Source organism: Lycorma delicatula, chromosome 3, assembly GCF_047948215.1.
Source record: "Lycorma delicatula isolate Av1 chromosome 3, ASM4794821v1, whole genome shotgun sequence".
NCBI lineage: Eukaryota > Metazoa > Arthropoda > Insecta > Hemiptera > Fulgoridae > Lycorma > Lycorma delicatula.
The window spans coordinates 106,184,138-106,206,423 of record NC_134457.1 but is presented as its reverse complement, the minus strand read 5'-3'; the positions used below and the strand labels follow the sequence as shown (position 1 = coordinate 106,206,423).

The 22,286-nt window shown below is 29.3% G+C and overlaps 2 protein-coding genes across 2 annotated transcripts; one reads left to right on the top strand and one right to left on the bottom strand.

Moving 5' to 3' along the window:
* Positions 1-4,787: 4,787 nt before the first annotated feature.
* Positions 4,788-6,942, bottom strand: LOC142321849 (uncharacterized). Its single transcript, XM_075360306.1, has 3 exons — positions 6,848-6,942; positions 5,920-6,098; positions 4,788-5,160 (listed from the first exon to the last, which is right to left on the bottom strand). The coding sequence occupies exons 2-3, from the start codon at positions 6,096-6,098 to the stop codon at positions 4,863-4,865; spliced, it is 477 nt and encodes a 158-aa protein (XP_075216421.1). The 5' UTR covers positions 6,848-6,942; the 3' UTR covers positions 4,788-4,862.
* A 9,524-nt stretch (positions 6,943-16,466) lies between these two features.
* LOC142320954 (uncharacterized) lies at positions 16,467-21,773 on the top strand. The gene is made up of 3 exons (XM_075358941.1): positions 16,467-16,549; positions 20,450-20,628; positions 21,401-21,773. Exons 2-3 carry the CDS (start codon positions 20,450-20,452, stop codon positions 21,696-21,698), a joined length of 477 nt encoding a protein of 158 aa, XP_075215056.1. The 5' UTR covers positions 16,467-16,549; the 3' UTR covers positions 21,699-21,773.
* The last annotated feature ends 513 nt before the right edge of the window (positions 21,774-22,286 follow it).

Here is a 22,286-nt window from a genome sequence, read left to right as displayed (position 1 = left end):
CCCGTTCGGATCTCCGGGTGGGGACTACTAAAGAAGGGGTCACCAGAAAATTAAAAAATAACATTCTACGAGTCGGAGCGTGGAATGTTAGAAGGAAGGAAATATAGTGGGTTAATTCGGGAAGCAATTTTAGGCCTCAAATTAATAGTAGAAGGAAGATTAAAGAAAAACAAACCAACATACTTGGCGTTTATAAACCTAGAAAAGGCTTTCGATAACGTAGACTGGAATAAAATGTTCAGCATTTTAAAAAAAATTAGGGTTCAAATACAGAGATAGAAGAACAATTGCTAACATGTACAGGAACCAAACAGCAACAATAACAATTGAAGAACATAAGAAAGAAGCCCTAATAAGAAAGGGAGTCCGACAAGGATGTTCCCTATATCCGTTAATTTTTAATATTTACATGGAACTAGCAGTTAATGATGCTAAAGAACAATTTAGATTCGGAGTAACAGTACAAGGTGAAAAGATAAAGATGCTACGATTTGCTGATGATATAGTAATTCTAGCCGAGAGTAAAAAGGATTTAGAAGAAACAATGAACGGCATAGATGAAGTCCTGCGCAAGAACTATCGCATGAAAATAAACAAGAACAAAACAAAAGTAATGAAATGTAGTAGAAATAACAAAGATGGACCACTGAATGTGAAAATAGGAAGAGAAAAGATTATGGAGGTAGAAGAATTTTGTTATTTGGGAAGTAAAATTACTAAAGATGGACGAAGCAGGAGCGATATAAAATGCCGAATAGCACAAGCTAAACGAGCCTTCAGCAAGAAATATAATTTGTTTATATCAAAAATTAATTTAAATGTCAGGAAAAGATTTCTGAAAGTGTATGTTTGGAGTGTCGCTTTATATGGAAGTGAAACTTGGACAATCGGAGTATCTGAGAAGAAAAGATTAGAAGCTTTTGAAATGTGGTGCTATAGGAGAATATTAAAAATCAGATGGGTGGATAAAGTGACAAATGAAGAGGTATTGCGGCAAATAGATGAAGAAAGAAGCATTTGGAAAAATATAGTTAAAAGAAGAGACAGACTTATAGGCCACATACTAAGGCATCCTGGAATAGTCGCTTTAATATTGGAAGGACAGGTAGAAGTGAAAAATTGTGTAGGCAGGCCACGTTTGGAGTATGTAAAACAAATTGTTGGGGATGTGGGATGTAGAGGGTATACTGAAATGAAACGACTAGCACTAGATAGGGAATCTTGGAGAGCTGCATCAAACCAGTCAAATGACTGAAGACAAAAAAAAAACTATCTATACCTTAGGTAGTATACCTTATTAAGATAGATTTTATTATATATTGTCATCACTGTCTGAACAGTGAAGAATGTAATATCTCATTCAGGATTAAATAATAAAATAGTAAGTTAGATTTTTTTTTTAATATCTATAAAATTGATTTGCTTATTGCACAAAACAGATATTTTATAGCTCATATTGTCTACATTTAAATATGAAGTTTAAAGGTTATTTTACAATGAAGTAAAAAAAAAACTTTTATTTAGCATATTTCTTGATTTAAATAATTTATGGTAAGTTTAATTGTAATATAAAAGAAATTCCTAATAATAGAGGATATAAAATTTATATTTATCAAATAAAATGGATTTTTACATTTACTTAACTTTTCAAATAAATCTGCTGCGTACATCACATGAATTCCTTGTAAATATTGACCCTGTTTAAATTACGTTTACACATTTTTTTTTAAATGAAAAGTACATAAAATTTTATTTCTTTAAAAACGTCTGATATTCTTTTTTTTATTGTTATTTAAATATAATTATTTATTGTAATTTTTTTTTTTACAATCACATGTTAATAATTATTATTAAATCAATATATTTAAATTAGAAAGAAAGTTAAAAAAAAAGTAGATTGAGTTAGATTCTAACCAAGTGCCTCCGCTTGTAAGATCCAAATATTTCATTAATTATAATTTCATTTGTCTATAACTCTGGAACCAATGAAAATAAGTACCACTTATGATATATCGTTAAAAACTCTCAATGAGGGCTTATTACTGCAGTAAATATAAAATAAAAAATCAAAATATATCTGGATTTTACAATCAAAGAGGGAGGTGCTCAACTAGCTGTTACAACAGTCCTAAATCTAAAATTTCAACATCCTACATTTAATCCTTTTTGAGTTATGTACATATTTTCATACAGATATCACATCGAAACTAGTCAAAATGGATTCAAGGATTGCAAAAATCGATATTTTCGTTGAAATCTGAAAATCAACGTTTTTTTCTATCACAATACTTTCTTTACTTCAAACAAGGAAGTAATAAGAGAAATTATCTGTAACTTACCTATCTGTCAACTAGTAAAGTAACTATGAATATCATCATTCACAAGCTCTTTAACGTAGAAGTGCCCAGAGAACACAACGTTTTCATGTTAATGGAAATGGGAGTTCAAATTTTCTTGGGGAACTTTGAAAACAAACATGTTTGTTGGAAGTTATATGCTTTAAAAACATCTTGGATTAACATTATTAGTTTATTATCAACAACTTGATCATTTTTATTATTATAAACAATTATGAACTGCTGTTCATAAGTTAATGATGTTTCTTATCATTTTTGGACGATATTTACTAGAAAATCACCCGAACCAAGCCAAAATACTAAATAATATATTTATTTTATAAATTTTAAACTTAATTTTTTTTTTAATTGTTGCATATATTTTCTTATTCATTTAATGAGTAAAAAAAGTATGAATTTTACTTATTCTTTTAAATAGAAAACATTAGTTGTTTTATAAATTAAAAAAAAAAAATTATTAGAATGAAATGCAAAATATTATATACCCTTCTTTGGGGAACCATGTATTATATGTGCTATCTATATTGAAGTATATGACTTTACTGAGGCAATATGATAATCTGGACATTATTACAGTTCTACTGGGAAAAAGGGATTAAGTAGTTTCTAGTAAGAAAATAATATAAGTGAAATGAAAACATGTTTGTATATATCATCAAAATTTATTCATGAAATTATTTTTACTAATCGATACATTTGTACTTGACTTGTTTGTTGTTAATATTTAACAATTTAATAATATTAATATTATTGTTAATATTATATTATAATATAAAACTGTTTGGAGAAATAATTATTTCTTACTCGTTCGTTTCCCGTGGTAAAGTGAATTAAATTAATTATTGCCCGGTTTATAAATGTTTAATTTTATCTTTGGAAAAATAAAATTATGTAATTACTTAATTATATTAGATGACTGTATTATTTTACGTAAATCTCTATATTGAAATAACCAAATTCTAAGAAACAACCAACTGATGTGTGATGATCTCACATTTCATTTAAATCACACGTTGAGTACCCTACTTATCTACAAATGGATGAAAACTGTTTCTGAGAGTTTATCTTAGGCGTAAATTTGTTTTAGGTTAAAAATTAATTTACTAGGGATTTTAAAAGATAAATTTCAAAAATGTAATAAAATCCCATAGTTTAATAGAAAATATAGAATTAGAAACGTCTCTTTTTTATTTATTTTTTTTGTAAAATGTGTTATTACGCTTTAATTCCATTGCCTGAGATATAACACGATTATACTAAGTGTTCGCATGGGCCTACTAAACTGCTTACGAAACATTAATAAAAAGTACTTTCAGTAATTTATCAACAAAAGAAATGTTTGTAAATTTTTACGGTTAATTAAAATTAACAATGAACAGTCCTAAGAAACGAATTAGAAAATAACTTATTCACAGTTACACATTCTATATTTTTACGTCAGGTGAATTTCTGTTTAATTTATATTTCTTTCCAATTGAAAAACGATTTTAAAAATTGAAGAAGGAGGGGGAATCGGTAAACATTTTCTTAGATTGAATGTTATTGCACATTATAAGCTTTTGTTAATGAGATTTTACATTTCTTGATAAAAATTAAGAATATTTAATTATTTCTGGAGACGGAAAATTATTACCGAATACCATTTACTCGATTAAGGTATCGATGGAAATCCAATCATTTGTAAATTTACATGAAAGTAAACGCGTGGCATACTAACTATAGTCAAAGAGGAAACTGACACAGATACTGACATTTTTTCAAATAGGTACATTTTATTCTCTTATTGTAGATCTTCAACCTCATTTCACGTGTTTATTTTTTATTAGTTAAAAAGCACATACTAATAATATTTTCATAAATAAATACTGGCATAATACTGTATTTATATTATATATATAAAGCTATAATATTTATTTACGACAATATAATTCTTATTTATAAAAGCACTCTTTCAATTCGTTTTTATGCCTAATTTTGATATTCATGCAAGTTTTATTTACGAAAATCTTCCAATGTATTTTCTTAACGTTTTGCGTAGAAATATTTTAATATTTATCTAGGGCTGAATTAGCAATTGACTGATCTCCCTTGCGGTTCTATACCACGAGGGAATTAGTATGTTTCTTATTTGACTGCCATTGGCCTTTTTTCTTATTCATTTAATAAGTAAAATAAGTATAAATTTTACTTATTCTTTTAAATAGAAAACATTAGTTGTTTTATAAATTAAAAAAAAAAAAATTATTAGAATGAAATGCAAAAAAATTATATACCCTTCTTTGGGGAACCATGTATTGTACGTGCTATCTATATTGAAGTATATGACTTTACTGTGGCAATATGATAATCTGGACGTTATTACAGTTCGACTGGGAAAAAGGGATTAAGTAGTTTCTAGTAAGAAAATAATATAAGTGAAATGAAAACATGTTTGTATATATCATCAAAATTTATTCATGAAATTATTTTTATTTATCGATACATTTTTACTTCACTTGTTTGTTGTTAATGTTTTGTAATAATTTGATGAACCGTTCTATTAAACTGGTTAACATTTCCGTAGATTGTTAAATTAAAATTGAGTCCATAACTGCTGTTTGACTTAAAACTGATGACGGTGTAGTTGTATCCAACTCCTCCTTCCTTCAAAGACGGATATCCATTTCTACCTTCGCCTAATAAATCGATGACCTTTAAATAACTAATTGTTAAATTGTTGTAACCGTATGCCGGATATTGGAAATCATAAGTAAAACTTTCATTCCCTTTTCCAGCTGCAGCAATTCCACTATGGTATAGTAATCTAGAAAACACAAGTTAAAAATATTTAATTCTAATATGGTTGTAATTCTATTATTGTTATTGTTCATAAACAGTAATTTTACACACACACACACACACACACACACACACACACACACACACACACACACACACACACACACACACACACACACACACACACACACACACACACACACACACACACACAGATTATATACATATTTATTTATGTTTGTAATTATCTATCTTTAAAATTATACAAGAAACTTAATACAACACGAAAAGTTAATTTTATGCGTCCCCATCAGTTAATATAATAAATAATGTTAGTTAAAATATTTATTTCTACAGAAACCAATAGTCTGATGCATAATAATATTTCCTGATGGATGATAATGAAATTGAAAAGCCTGAAAAATGCAATGCCTTATACGGAATGAATCCAGGAAAGTTCAAATGAAATGAAGGGACATTACAACTCCTCCATAGAGATTGAAGGAGTAGAAGTAACTGCTTAAAAAAACAATTAAAACAAACTTTTTAAATGTTAGTGGAATATTTCTGATGAATTACTTGTCTGTAATAAAAATTTTTGTTAGAAAAGTAAGTTATATACAATTTTTTTAAAATTGTTTTCAAATGTTTAATTATTAGTTTAACTGATGAGACGACTCATGCGTCTAAAACGCATTTCTAATTACATCTAAAAAGAATACTTAACTTTTAATTATATTATAGGATTTAAAAATATTTCTAAATTGATAACACCTGTACTTACACATCTCCTTCGGTTAGATTTCCGATAAAAAGATCATGTGTACCATTTATGCTTCCATTTTCGCTGAGTTGGTGATGGAATTTAGGATGAAATTTATATTCACCGAATGCCAAAGGAATCATTACCGCAAATCCGATTAAAAGTATTATGTTTGCTGTCATCGCTTTGGTGAAATCCATCTGAAATAAAAATTGCAATTACACATATCATATACAATACTTAAAGTGTATTAGATTTTTTTTTTTTTTTTTATGGTTATCTTTTCCATTTTATTTACACAGATATGTCCAACCGATTTTAAAACAGTTTTATTTATAATGAATTTAACAAAGTTAAACTAAACCAAAAATCAGTAAGAATTCAATCGGTTTGAGCTTCGGCTGCCATAAGAATGGAAGTCTTATGGCAGCCGAAAATAAATTTGCAGCCATATAACAGTAATTTTGTTTAAACATCAATATTATCATTTCAGTTATTTCTTAAACCTTTGTTTCTAATCAAGTAAAAGTCGCAATTATATTTTTACTTTCATCGAACAACTGGCTTCACAAATTTTATTTACAGCTAACGATTACAAAATATAATTTTTTTTTATTTATAATTTTAACTCATAGTTTATCCTTTTTTCCATTACTAATTAGAAATATCTTTAATGATCTGAACGTTTTTGTCTTTTATTGTCTCTATTGTCTTTTATCCTTTGCAAAATAATCCCATATCTAAAATTAAAAATAAAATATATATAATATTTTATTGTAAATTAAAACTATCATTCATTTTTGATTGCAAGAAAATAAAGATAATTCATCTCTTAGTTCATGAGCAACGAAATGTTCAATAAAAAAAATAAAATTATGATAATTACTTTTAATTCTTAACTTAGTAGAAATTTATAAGCTACTATCACATGAAAAACAATTTATCTTACCGTAATGTCTTTTTAAGATCTGGAAAACTGTTTGGAGAAATAATTATTTCTTACTCGTTCGTTTCCCGTGGTAAAGTGAATTAAATTAATTAGTGTCCGGTTTATAAATGTTTAATTTAATCTTTGGAAAAATAAAATTACGTAATTACTTAATTATATTAGATGAGTGTATTATTTTACGTAAATCTCTATATTGAAATAAACAAATTCTAAGAAACAACCAACTGATGTGTGATGATCTCACATTTCATTTAAATCACACGTTGAGTACCCTACTTATCTACAATTGAATGAAAACTGTTTCTGAGAGTTTATCTTAGGCGTAAATTTGTTTTAGGTTACACATTCTATATTTTTACGTCAGGTGAATTTCTGTTTAATTTATATTTCTTTCCAATTGAAAAACGATTTTAAAAATTGAAGAAGGAGGGGGAATCGGTAAACATTTTCTTAGATTGAATGTTATTGCACATTGTAACTTTTGTTAATGAGATTTTACATTTCTTGATAAAAATTAAGAATATTTAATTATTTCTGGAGACGCAAAATTATTAGCGAATACCATTTACTCGATTAAGGTATCGATGGAAATCCAATCATTTGTAAATTTACATGAAAGTAAACGCGTGGCATACTAACTATAGTCAAAGAGGAAACTGACACAGATACTGACATTTTTTCAAATAGGTACATTTTATTCTCTTATTGTAGATCTTCAACCTCATTTCACGTGTTTATTTTTGATTAGCTAAAAAGCACATACTAATAATATTTTCATAAATAAATACTGGCATAATACTGTATTTATAATATATATATAAAGCTATAATATTTATTTACGACAATATAATTCTTATTTATAAATAACTCTTTCAATTCGTTTTTATGCCTAATTTTGATATTCATGCAAGTTTTATTTACGAAAATCTTCCAATTAATTTTCTTAACGTTTTGCTTAGAAATATTTTAATATTTATCTAGGGCTGAATTAGCAGTTGACTGATCTCCCTTGCGGTTCTATACCACGAGGGAATTAGTATGTTTCTTATTTGACTGCCATTGGCCTTTTACTGTCTAGAACTAAGCAATAATAATGTGGTTCTCAAACTTTTTTTAAGTAGTATTCATGTGAATTACAGTTCAATAGCGTACCATTGAACTATCGAATATATAATGTGTCATTAGGATATTGATAGAATTGTACCGCAGAATGGTACAGCAATAAAATTTTCAATCTCTTTGACAATAATTATTTATATTACAAAAAAATTATCTTACAAGTTTTTATTTATAAAGTTTTTTAAAATAGTTTGTTACAGAAATCATTCATTTATTTCACAAAGAAATGTTACATTTTATATTTACTTACATTACTGATTATAATATTCTTGAATATTATATTCATATTATATGCACCGTCCTTGAAACAAGCAATGAAATGTCTGTTCGATTGAACCTAATTTTATGCGCAAATATGAGCCAAGATTCAATTAATTGAGAAACTGTTTTTACTCTCACCATAGCAGAGATTCCAATTTAAGAAAGATGTGTGGTAGGAAATGCAGTTAAAAATGACAATATTTTTCTGAACAGTGATGGATTGGCTATTAATTTTTAAACATTAGCCAAAATTCATATAATTTAGTAAATTCCATTTTTTCAGGAATAAAAACTAGTATGAAAGGGTTGAATTCAGAATAGTCTTCTTTAAAATATTCTTCAAACATTTCAGCGCACATTAAGGAGTGGGGATTCACTTTATGCCTAGATTATCTTTCGTTTCAGTTTTATGTATTGTCACAAAATTTTCCAAATTTGGAAAGGCAGGCTTTCATTCAAAACACTATTATTCATCATTTGACATTTTTTTATAAATGCTTTTATTTTGTCAACTGAAAATCGATTTGTTTTTTACCTTGCAAACTTCAATCTAGGTCATTGAAGGGATTAAAATTATTTGTTTAGTAAGCTAGTGTTATGATCTACAGCTTTTATTTCAATCGATGGAGGTGCCGTTATCTATATTACAAAGAACAAATTGTTAATCGGACTCATTATTCAAAGAAAACATTCCTTTTAGTTCCTTCTCGATTTTTCTTTGTTAATTTTTCTATTTCTTTCTTCCTAATTGGAAAAGCCCCATTACCCTGGTACTCTAATCTGCTCCTGTTACAATACTACATATTTCTCAACTCCACTATTAAAAACTGAGAAACATTTTTACTATTATTTTTTTCTGAAAAAAAAATTACATTTCAACAGAATCTTATAAATGAATAAAACAGGAAAATATTTTACTTAATGTCGTTTTTACTAAACTCATTTTTTACTCCGGTTAAATGTAAATTTTCATAAACTCGACACTGTCTACAGCAAGTGGTAAATCGATGCTAATAATTTGACAAATTATATAAAAGTTTGACTTTTTATGAAAAAAATATTGTTAAGTATTAATAGACATTACGATTATTACGTTTATTACGATTATTATTATCATCACGATTAAGTATAATCAAATGTGGAATAAATTGTATGACATAAGTTATGTTTGTGAAGATTTTTAAATATTTGATTATATGTATCAAACGTTTCACAATCGGTGTTTCGTGTTAGTTTTTGCGAGTCGAATAGCTTGTATTTTTATTTTTTCTATAAAAATATAATTTGCTCAAATTAAGAAAGAACGAAATGCGTGTTGAAACGCTTTTGTACTATAATATATCAATAAATGTTTGAGAACCGTTGATCCACTGAACTAATAATAATCATCAGTAAATTCTAATAATTATGAATTATAATAATTATAATTCAAAATTTTTGAATTTTTTTTGTTTTAATGATTTTATTGTATTGCTGTGTCCGCTTACCAACTTGAGAAGAGAAGGACAACGTACCAAAATTTTTGAAGGGCTGTGTTAATAGATTACTCATTTTAAAACTCTTGGTTTTGTATTTTGTTTTAATTATTTTTGAAAAAACAGACACCTTATCAAGTGACGTCATTTCTTGGTAGCGATTACTGTAATTAAAAAAAAAAAATCTTTGTTGATTATTAATCTGAGTAACTGTGTACTTATATATATATGTTACGTTTTATCCTAAACAAGTACCTTGTGACAATTTTTAAGTGTATTAAATTACTGTATATTACGTCAACATATAAATTCGTAAATTTGCTGTTTTCGTTTTTATTTTACGATACAGACTATCATATATCACTTTCAAACTGTTTGCTAAAAATAACTCGGCCCAAAATCTCGGTCGAATTTGTTAACGGTCAAAATCAGATCATGAGGGTGGAAATGGGGTGGCTTTTTCGAAAAAAACAAAATTTCGCTATAACCTTCTTATTAAGTAAAATATCGAATTCGTTTAAAGTTCCTACTATTCCTCAGAGAAAGGCATAAAACCTCTCTAAGTAAAGTTTTTTGATATCACCAACCTTTGGTACAGGGGGGGGGTGGTGGAAAATGGAGTTTTAAAGACTCCTCTAAACATTACCTAAAACTTTTGTCTGAAACTTTTTTTGATACGACCAACTCTTACGGCAAGGGATGACAAAAATGTTGCTGGACTTTTATGATGGGGCTTGTTGTATGGTAAACATGTAAAATTTTTTCACATGCAACCATTGTCGTATTGAGTAAATTTCAAGTGTTTCTTAACTTTAAGATTCAATTTTTGTTATCCTCTCCTTAGCACCGATGAAATCTACCTCCGCCTTCTGGCGTGCCGAAAGAGACTTTTTTGTTCGCTAGCAACGAAACCATCAATAAAAATTTAAAAACCTTTTTTATCGAAGTAGTTGCAGTTTTTTTTTTTATTGAAGCAAACAAGCGTTCATTCTTTGATAATACATTCAACATATTGTCACCGTGTTCGTGGTTCGACAAGGATACTGAGAGACTAACAAACGTAAAAATGTCTTATAAATACAATTAATTGCACTAAAAATATATAAAATAAAATAAATAACTGTAATAATAACAACAATAATAATAGATGTAATAATAATAATAATAAATATATATAACATACAAGATAGTAATTCAAATAAATAAAAAAAAATTGATTTTATGATAATTATATTATAAATAAGTGTCATTAAATCATCTGATTGTGATCGTTACACATCATGATCAAGTACAATGAAATGCGATAAATTGTATAACTTACGTTTTTTGTGAAGATCTTTAGATATTTTATATATACCAGTAATGATAATACTTCATTAAACGATGTTTAAAATAATACTTTGTAATAAAAATATGAATTAAAAAAATTAAACAAATAATTAATTATTAAAATATATCTAAGATATGGTGATTAACTTTGATTTTCCCATAGCATATATAAATAAATGTGATTTATGTATAATATATATATTTTTTGTTAAACTTATTCCGCTCTAATTACGATAAATTATTTGTATCAAAGCGATACGAATAATTTAATTTGCTAACACCGCTGAAGTTACATTTGTTGACACCGCACAATCATTTGTGTTACTCATTGTTTTGCTGATCCCTTCAATAGGGAATTCAGGTACAATATAAGCTTAAATTTCACGATCGTTGGTACTGAGCTCTTCGGTCTATCTAGACTTTAATCATCCTAAGCAAAATTTTTTTTGTCTTCCCAAGTATAACACTCAAATAGAGGCACCGACCAAGAAGAAAGTCTGTGTGTGTATGCTTCTGCGTATATATATATTTACTGAAATTAATCTTTCTAAGATTCAGTAGATTAAATGTTATTTAAATCTTTACATTTAAAAATGTTAAGTTCGTTTTAGTACGCATCAAAAACTCAAAATGTTCTGCACCGATTGAGCTCAAATTTTAGCACGATATATAACCCACATCAAAGATTGTTTTTATCTATTTTTAGGATTCGAACTCGGAACTACCGGATTAAAGTCCGAGACTTTACCACTCGCGCCACGGAGGCTGGCAAACATATTCGTTAGGAGCCGAATAAAAACACGACTTACCAATATGGCGTTTTGTGTCAAACCAATTTTATACGGACTATAATTATTTTTAATACGCGAAATCCTTTGCAATGATTGAACATTAACTTAAACCACTTCAAAAATTATTCCTTTTGAACTAAGCCACATTTTGATATCATTGTTTTTCTATAACACGGCTGGAATTCTTTTCGTTTAATGATAAGAAGCGTACTATTTCTAAATATATACTATTTCTAAATATTTCAAATTCGTGTAATTTTTTACGAATCGCGTTTTTATCAAAATTTCACCTTTTACTCAATTGACCTGTGGGGTATTGTTTTCTTTGGAGACCGTAATTCATTAGTAGATTCATACTCGAGAATCACGTTGTACACTGAAGCAGCACAACTTCTACTTACGTTAGCAGTTTATTAATATCTGAAATCAACGCCGTTTGATTATTCTGTAATTTGTAAGCATTACTCTGCTCTTGTAAGCATTTAAAATGATGTGTTTTTTCGCACGACTTAAGGCTTTTTCCTTCGCAGCCCACAAATCCTTATATATAAAAATGTTAAGTTCGATTGTGTACGCTTCAAAAACTCAAAATGTTCTGCACCGATTGAGCTCAATTTTAGCACAATATATAACCCGCACAAAAGATATTTTTCGCATCAGTCACATACCCGCAACCGCGAAAACAGTTTTTTAACGGTCAGCTGTGTACCAGTGACTGCATCATCTGCCGGAAGCGAGGGGAACAATCGCCATACTAGCTACCGACAACCGCAGTCACATGTAAAACAATATCTATTCCCAATTACTTTGTTTATTAACAAAAAAAAAACGTATCCACTTGCATCTGATTCAGATTATTATACAATCTGAATTAAATATTCACTTTAATCGAGGTACTTCTGTGAGATCGTGTCGTGATTGAGCTGCGTCTTTCACCAAATCGTAAGTAGAGGTTATGTTTTATATGAGAGAAGGTCAGAAAAAATATTAATTTTTTATAATTATTATTTAACTTTTTCATTTAACTAATATTTTACTTATTTATTTAAATTCATGTATTTAGTTAATATTATTAATTTTTAGCCACTTTTCAATACTGTCTGTCCTGTGTCTCATTGTTGTCGAGCTGCAGCTATGAGAACCATGAGAGATAGGTGAAAAAACGTTAAATAAATTTTTTTGGCCTTTTCAAAATGAAAGTTATTCGTTATTAAACTTTTTGTTCTTTCTGTAATGCTGTGAGAGCCATAAGAGGTTATAATCTTATCCCTTCCTTGTATTCCAGTGAAAGCCGAAATAATGCCTTGCAGAAAATCGAATTTGGGCCGCTGCACTCGCCACACAGAAGGATCAAGAAGACGGCTTTCGAATATGACTGAGGAAGAGCGGGCATCCGTACGAGAGAGGAACAGACTAAGCACCATCCAGATACGTAACGTGGCACCGGCAGAAAGACGAGCAGCCTGGTTTGAGGATGCACGATTGCGAGCACGTCAGTCGCGTTCTGCAGCAACAGATTTGGTTCGTTCTCAACGGAATGAACGCGACAGGGTGAGGATAGCTGAAACACGAACCCAAAGAACAGCTGATCTGAATCTGCAATACAATCGTCTTGCGTTCCGGAACAATCCAGCTGTTGATTATAGTTCAAGTCGGCATGTTGTCATTGGCCAGATGAGTCATGTCTGTACCTACTGCCAGGTCTGCCACCACCAGAGCCATTGAAAACTCTACTTGTTGGATCTATCGCTGAATCGAAGTATTTCCTATTGAACATCAGGAAATATAACTCTAGCTTCCAAATTACGTCATTTGGTGCGGAAATCATGACGACTCAATTCATGCCAACTTTAAAAATCAAAGGGCAAATATATCACAAAGCTGGCTCCCTGCTCCCGTTCTCAGGTAGTGACCATAAATTCCTTCAAAAGTACTTAATTGGTGATGATAGAGATGAAGTCGATGCACGTTGTGGAATATATACCTCGCTATGAAGACCCATTATTTCGCAGCAATTAGGAACAATTAGGTGCGTTTGTTCAAACGGCAATTGATATGATGCCATCAGATACCCACAAGATTGTCATTCACGTAGACAAAACGCCCGCTGGAGAACATGTTCGGAGATATAATGCTCCAACTATAGACGAAGTAGTCATAGTCGGAGATCAGTTCCAGAGATATTGTTCTCCATCGAAGAAACGATCAATTGATAAACGTCGCAGAAACTTCGGTGTGCCACAGCGAAGCGTGGCAGGGTACAGCTAGTTATATATATATAATTATATGTGTGTGTGCGTGCGCGCGCCAATTTTTCACTTAAAATTTGAGAATCTATATCAATAGTTATATATATATATATATATAACTTGACTAGTATTTAACAAGTAGTGCCCGAAAGTACTCTGATTTTGTTTGTTTCTCATAAAAGAAATTCACATCACCGGAAAGCTTTGTTAGTTTTTTCCTGGTACAATAAAGTAAAATTTACTAGTCTTTATCTGTAAGAGATAAACACTAGGTTTTTGTAAATGAGTTTTAGAAATAAAGAATTTTTCTTTGTCATTCATAAAAATCACATTTATAAAAAATCACTTTTATTTATTATGAAGCTAGTTTTCATCTTAGGTATAACTGGACATTCGTAAGCATACAAATGGGCCTACCGGATGGTTTACTTAAGCTTAATGAAAAAAAATTACAGCAATTTGTCAAAAGGGAAAAATCTGTAAATAGACTAGGTGAATTCAAACAAATAATTTACATGAGAAAACAAATAATTTACATCTTAAACTATGTTAGGTAAAATTTTGCCTAGATCACTTGACTGTGAATCTACTGTCGTTACTGAAATTTTTCATAAAAAATGAAGAAAAGTTGGGTCTTTTCTATTTTTTTTCTCCACTGTGGTTTTTTACACAACGTACAAGTAATTGTTCATGTTATATGGATGTAATTACAAATAATAAGCATAATCTAACAAAACTTAACCTATATGCAGAGGATTGTCATTTTTCTGAACCTTGTGCTATAAGAACGGAAACGGGTCTTAATTATCGAGCTTCACGCAGAAACGCATTACAAAGTATTTAAATAGCCTGCACCTAATTAGTTAATTGTAGCTAATTAAATATTAAATTATGTTTAAAATTTTAATGAAAAAATACATAAATAATTTTTTTTTTTGGGGGGATAACGGAGACTATTATGATCCTTAGCCCTAATCTCAATCTAAAACTTTCCCACCCATATCAAATATAGCAATCATATCAAAAGACCACTCTTATCAAAGAGATTATCCTGAAAATAGGAGTGTCATAGAATATTAAAACCCGAAAAGAACAGAAGGTGACAGGAGTGTATTAAACATACAATTGCCACTTAAAACCCTACAATCCATTTCTAAAGAAATGTCAATATTATAAAAACTGGTGCAAAAGCCCGTAATTATGTAACATTATGTTTAGACATAATATTGGGAAGCAACAGATTTACGGTTTTATTTTTATTGATATCGATCAGAAATCTTGTTGACCTTCTTGTTGAGCCGATCACCGAAGTTTACATCCTATATTCAGGTTGCTGCGGCTCCTGCAGCTTCTTTTAAGTCAATGAAGAAGACTGCAGCCAAAGTACAGATTGAAAAAAAATCCCAGATCAGGGATCTGTGAAAACAGAAATAATGATTTTGGAAAAGTAAGATTTAGAAAAAAGCAACAATGGAGCCTCCGAAATCGCGGAAGCCTTTTGGGTGAGAGGGCAAGTAGTTCGGCCGTCCCACATGTTCTAGCAGTGAGTGCATCCAGTCTCAACTGTGATGTACTTCTGATCGCGTCATTTGATGCAAGATATCCTCCACGATTTACGGTGAAGGATGTGAAGATTCTATCTACCTGGATTCAGATACTTTGGAATTCGACATCGAGACCTTCAGGATGATAGTAAAACGGAAGAAGAAAGGATAAACGGAATGGCCTAACGGATAACCTAGGCGATAATGACAGAGAATTTTTTAAGAATTTTGATCAAAGGAAGATTTTAATTTCTTTTGTTTGATCGTGAATTTAGTTATACAGGATCGATAACATTTTGTAAGAAATGGTTTGAAAGCTTAAGTGTTTTAAAGTGTCAATTTTATACGGTTTTAAGTAACAAGGACCCTTTACACCCTTGTAATTTTGTGTTTCTTTTGGGGTTTTTATTACTCCCTGACAACTATATTTCTGGGTGATCTATTATGACAAGATTAGTCTACTACTATGTCGCTCGTGCTATTAACAGGGAAGTAAAAGGATTTTTCATTTTGTTCTTGATTTAGAAAGGGGCTAATGACCACAGCAGTCGATGCCCCTAAAACTTCGAAAAAAAAATTCACATATTATCACGTATCTAGAATGATTTATTCAATTATAGATAATTAGGGTACTTTACGCGCGCTTTAAGATTTTTTTTTGTGAATGAGATCATCATATAGACAGACAACATACGAGCAAGTTGGTTATTTCTTCCAATTTTTTATTTCAGTTAAAGTACTTGTAATTTAAGTAAAATAATAGTCTTATCTAATGCAATTAAAGTAATTACGTGAATAATTTATTTTCCAAAGAAAAAATTAATCATTTATAAACCGGGCATTAATAATTAAATTCACTTTACCACGGCAAACATACTACAAAGAAATAATTATTTCTCAAAATTGTTTTCCGGAACTTTTAATACACATTAAGGTAAGAATTATAATTTTTCATATGATAGTTTAAAAATTGCTGAAGTTAAGAATTAAAAGTAATTCTTATTATTTTATTAATCATTCCAGTTGTATATGAAATAAAAGTTGGTTGATTACCTTTATTTTTTCAATCAAAATGATTTCTAATTTTATTTTAGCGATAAAATAAATAAATTTAACAAAATGATTTTCTTTGATAACATATACGAAAGTAAAAATTACCCCTTAGAGGTCTAGGGGGGTCTAGTGTTAAACTTGTCGTCAAAAATCAGCTGATTTCGAAGTTAAAGTTCTGAGGTTCAAATTCTAACAAGAGTAAGGCAAGCTTACGTGCTTTCATTTACTTTTGAACACTAGATCGTGGATACCGGTGTTCTTTGGCGGTTGGGTTTCAATTAATCACACGTCGTTACTGAAAAGTGTGACTAGTTGAAAAATGTAATAATAAAATGAAAGAAAAAACCTCTTTTTTCTTTCTTTTGTCTTTAGCCTCCGGAACCATCGTATGGTATTACTTCATAGGAAGAATGAGGATGATATGTATGAATAAAAATGAAATATAGTCTTGTACAGTTTCAGGTCAACCGATCTTGAGACGTGTGGTTAATTGAAACCGAATCACCAAAGAACGACGGTATCGACGATCTACTATTCAAATCCGTATAAAAGTAACTGACTGCCTTTACTAGGATTTGAAACTTAGAACTCTTGACTTCGAAATCAGCTGTTTGCGCTGACGAGTTTATCACTACTAGACCAACCCGGTAGGTTAAAAAAAACCTGAAACCAATTAATTAATCTAAACCAAATACGATAAAATTCAGATAAATAAATTTTATTTCTTTTTGACTGAAATTGTAGAAATCTTTTATATTTATGACATTTTGAATTATTATTACATTTAAATAATAGTCTGGCTCCAGTAATATACATAATCATTATTATTTTTTATTTGGAAAGTTGTCTATAAACATAAGAAGAAATTTAGGACTTCTAGGACTTCTAAGGTAGGACTTTCTCTTCAGTTTTGTAAAATTTAAAAAACACTATGTAAAAGTATAAGACTTCAATTTTAACACAATTTATTGATAACTGGTTAGTATCTGATTGCTAAAACCGTAATAATATTTTCAGATCTCTCTAAACTAATCTAAACAAAATCAGTACCAAAATTAATCGTTTCGTTATCTGAAAAAAGAGTAAATTTCAACTTGCAATATTCAGTTATTTATAATATACATAGAATATAACTAGTATATAATATTGTAAATATATATTCCTTTTAAATACAAAAGTTCATAAGATTACTGACGAAACATTACATCAATCTCGATAAAAGAATTATCATACCTCCCAAAAATAATAGCTTCTTTTCTCCTAGTAATAAAAAGTTGAATAAATTGTAAAGATATTCTCTAATTTCACAATTTCTAACTTCCTAAAAGGTATTGAGTGAAACGCTTTTTTAATAACCAGAAAAATACAAAGGTAAAGAATAAATAAAAAAAATAATATTTTTTTAAAGACTAAGAAAACTTTCTGATTAATAATTATTATTTCATTTTTGAATAATAGATAAATACGAGGCTCGGCTGATAAAACTTTGTCCACTAGCGTGCTACACGGAGACAAAAGGTACTATCGAGTTTAGCGTGACAGCAGATGGTAGCTAAAATACCCCCTCTATTTGAAATTGTTTTTCGGTTTATTTTCAGTAGCAGTTAAAATGTAGTCGAGTACGGCCAATTTGTCAACACAGTCAAAACAGCGCACAGGGATCAAATATTTAACATCAGAAAATCTAAATCCTACGAATATTTTTCATCGTTTAAAAGCGGTTTACAGTAGTGAAACTGTTGTAGGGTACTGTAAATAGGTGGGCGTTAAAATTTCGCGAATGTGAAGCTGGTAAAGTGACAATTGAGGATGCATCTTGCAGCGGACGACCAGTTCCTGTGACCGACGAGAAACATCGAAAGTGGTGGACGATTTGCTTCAAAGTGACCGGTGAATCACCCAGCAACGCATCGCTATTCAGTTAGGCATATCTAAAGAACGAGTTGGCCATATTATAGAGCAATTGGGTTACCGTAAAATCTGTGCACGATGGGTACCGTGCAAACTTTCTGATGGCTCTCCCCCGCACGATGACATGACATGAAACGACTGTGACCACTGACGATGAGATGAAAGAAGGTGTGACCGCTTTGTTCCGAGAAAGCCCACAGAATCTTTCAGTGACAAAACCTTGTCACACGTTGGAAAAATAGTACATGGGGATTATAGCGAAAAATAAATACTGCATTTTGCAGCTAAGGTATTGTACTTTTATTCATTTTTTATTTCATTCCAGTATCTGTTTTTCATTACCATGCTAAGCATATATAAGAAAAATTTATTAGCCGAACCTCGTGCAAAATTGGTGCACTGAATTAGTACACAACCAATAATAGTACACTAAATGTAAATTTTGTATTTTATTTACCGTCGAAAATATATGATAGATACGTTCACGCCTTTCATGAAAAAATAGCGCTAAATACAGATGCTCCAAGCTAAATTTTTAGAAATTTATCCGGGATGTAACATTTTTTTCTGATGAATTATTTTAAACTTTATTACGAGTGTTTAAAGTAAGTGATATTTTTTAAAATTATTTAATCGAATTCTAATTCAAAAATTAAATTAAAGAAAGAAACTTATACACCACAGCAAAGAATTAAAAAAAAAAAAAAAAAAATATTCAAAAGAAAGATATTATATTAATAGAATTGTCAAACTGACAAAACTAATGGAAAGAAGTAAGTCTCGCTGTTAACTGCAACATACTTATAAAAAATGGAGAAAAATAAAGAGATTTGTTTTAAAAAATGTCAATGACACTACGATGGCGGCACACAACTACACTTAATGCGTCGTATGTGTTGAGATAAACGCTCTTATTAGTTAAGAAAATTTACCAGTCTTATTTTTTTACCAAACGTTAACGTAGAATATGAGCTATACGTTGATAATTGGTCACAAACCGTTAAATCTTTTTTTAAAAAATAATGACACTTTTTAAAAAAATCAAAAATTTAATTGAACTTGAGATTAAACAAGAACATATATTAAATACCATGAGAAAACTCAAATATTAAATAAATATAAACCAATAGGCGTACACTAAATGTAAATTTTTTTAATTTAATTAATGTCCAGAATATATATAGATAAGTTCACCCCGTATTTGAAAAAATAGCCCTAAGTTAAGACGCTCCAAGATAAATTTCTAGAAATTTATCGAGTGGCCACTTACATCGTATTCTAAGTTAAACCATCATACATTATATACAGAAGTTTATCACAGGCTTGTATTTTTAATTTTAGATATGGGATTATTTTGCAAAGGATAAAAGACAATAGAAACAATTAAAGACAAAAACGTTCAGATCATTAAAGATATTTCTAATTAATAATGGAAAAAAGGATAAAATTTCAGTTAAAATTTATAAACAAAAAAATAATATTTTGTAATCGTTAGCTGTAAATAAAATTTGTGAAGCCAGTTGTTGGTTGAAAGTAAAAATATCATTGCGACTTTTATTTGATTAGAAACAAAGGTTTAAGAATTAATAGAAATGAAAATATTGAAGTTTAAACAAAATTACTGTTATATGGCTGCAAATTTACTGTTCTCCTTAAGACTTCCATTCTTACGGCAGCAGAAGCTCAAACCGATTGAATTCTTACTGATTTTTGGTTTAATTTAACTTTGTTAAATTCATTATAAATAAAACTGTTTTAAAATCGGTTGGACATACCTGTGTAAACAAAATGGAAAAGGTATCCATATAAAAAAAAAAAAGTAATACAATTTAAGTATTGTATATATGTGTAATTGCAATTTTTATTTCAGATGGAGTTCACCAAAGCGATGACAGCAAACATAATACTTTTAATCGGATTTGCGGTAATGATTCCTTTGGCATTCGGTGAATATAAATTTCATCCTAAATTCCATCACCAACTCAGCGGAAATGGAAGCATAAATGGTACACATGATCTTTTTATCGGAAATCTAACCGGTGGAGATGTGTAAGTACAGGTGTTATCAATTTAGAAATATTTTTAAATCCTATAATATAAATAATAGTTAAGCATTCTTTTTAGTTATAATTAGAAATGCGTTTTAGATGCATGAGTCGTCTCATCAGTTAAACTAATTATAAAACATTTGAAAACAATTTAAAAAAAATTGTATATAACTTACTTTTCTAACAAAAATTTTTATTACAGACAAGTCATTCATCAAAAATATTCCACTAAGATTTAAAAAAATTGTTTTAATTGCTTTTTTAAGCAGTTACTACTACTCCTTCAATCTCTATGGAGGAGTTGTAATGTCCCTTCATTTCATTTGAACTTTCCTGGATTCATTCCGTATAAGGCATGGCATTTTTCAGGCTTTTAAATTTCATTATCATCCATCAGCAACTATTATTATGCATCAGACTGTTGGTGCCTGTATTAATAAATATTTTAACTAACATTATTTATTATATTAATTGATGGGGACGCATAAAATTAGTTTTTCATGTTGTATTAAGTTTGTTGTGTAATTTTAAAGATAGATAATTACAAACATAAATAAATATGTATATAATTTGTGTGTGTGTGTGTGTGTGTGTGTGTGTGTGTGTGTGTGTGTGTGTGTGTGTGTAAAACATACTGAATCCAACTAAGAAATGTGGAAGACATCTATAACGCTATAAAAAAGAAGTCAATGACTTTTTAATGAAATATATTTTATAGAAAAATTACTGTTTATGAACAATAACATTAATTATTTTTAACTTTTGTTTTCTAGATTACTATACCATAGTGGAATTGCTGCAGTTGGAAAAGGGAATGAAAGTTTTACTTATGATTTCCAATATCCGGCATACGGTTACAACAATTTAACAATTAGTTATTTAAAGGTCATCGATTTATTAGGCGAAGGTAGAAATGGATATCCGTCTTTGAAGGAAGGAGGAGTTGGATACAACTACACCGTCATCAGTTTTAAGTCAAACAGCAGTTATGGACTCAATTTTAATTTAACAATCTACGGAAATGTTAACCAGTTTAATAGAACGGTTCATCAAATTATTAGAAAACATTAACAACAAACAAGTAAAGTAAAAATGTATCGATTAGTAAAAATAATTTCATGAATAAATTTTGATGATATATACAAACATGTTTTCATTTCACTTATATTATTTTCTTACTACAAACTACTTATCTATTTTCCCAATCGAACTGTAATTACGTCCAGATTATCATATTGCCTCAGTAAAGTCATATACTTCAATATAGATAGCACATAGAATACGTGGTTCCTTAAAGAAGGGTATATAATACTTTGCATTTCATTCTAATAAAGTGTTTCTCGTTTTTAAAATTTATAAAACAATTAATATTTTCTATTTAAAAGAATGAGTAAATTCATACTTTTCTTACTCATTAAATGAATAAGAAAATATATGCAACAATGAAAAAAAAAATTAAGTTAAAAATTTATAAAATAAATATAACATGTAGTATTTTGGTTTGGTTCGGGTGATTTTCTAGTAAATATCGTCCAAATATGATAAGAAACATCTTTAACTTATGAACAGCAGTTCATAATTGTTTATAATAATAATAATGATCAAATTGTTGATAATAAACTAATAATGTTAATCCAAGTTGTTTTAAAAGCATATAAC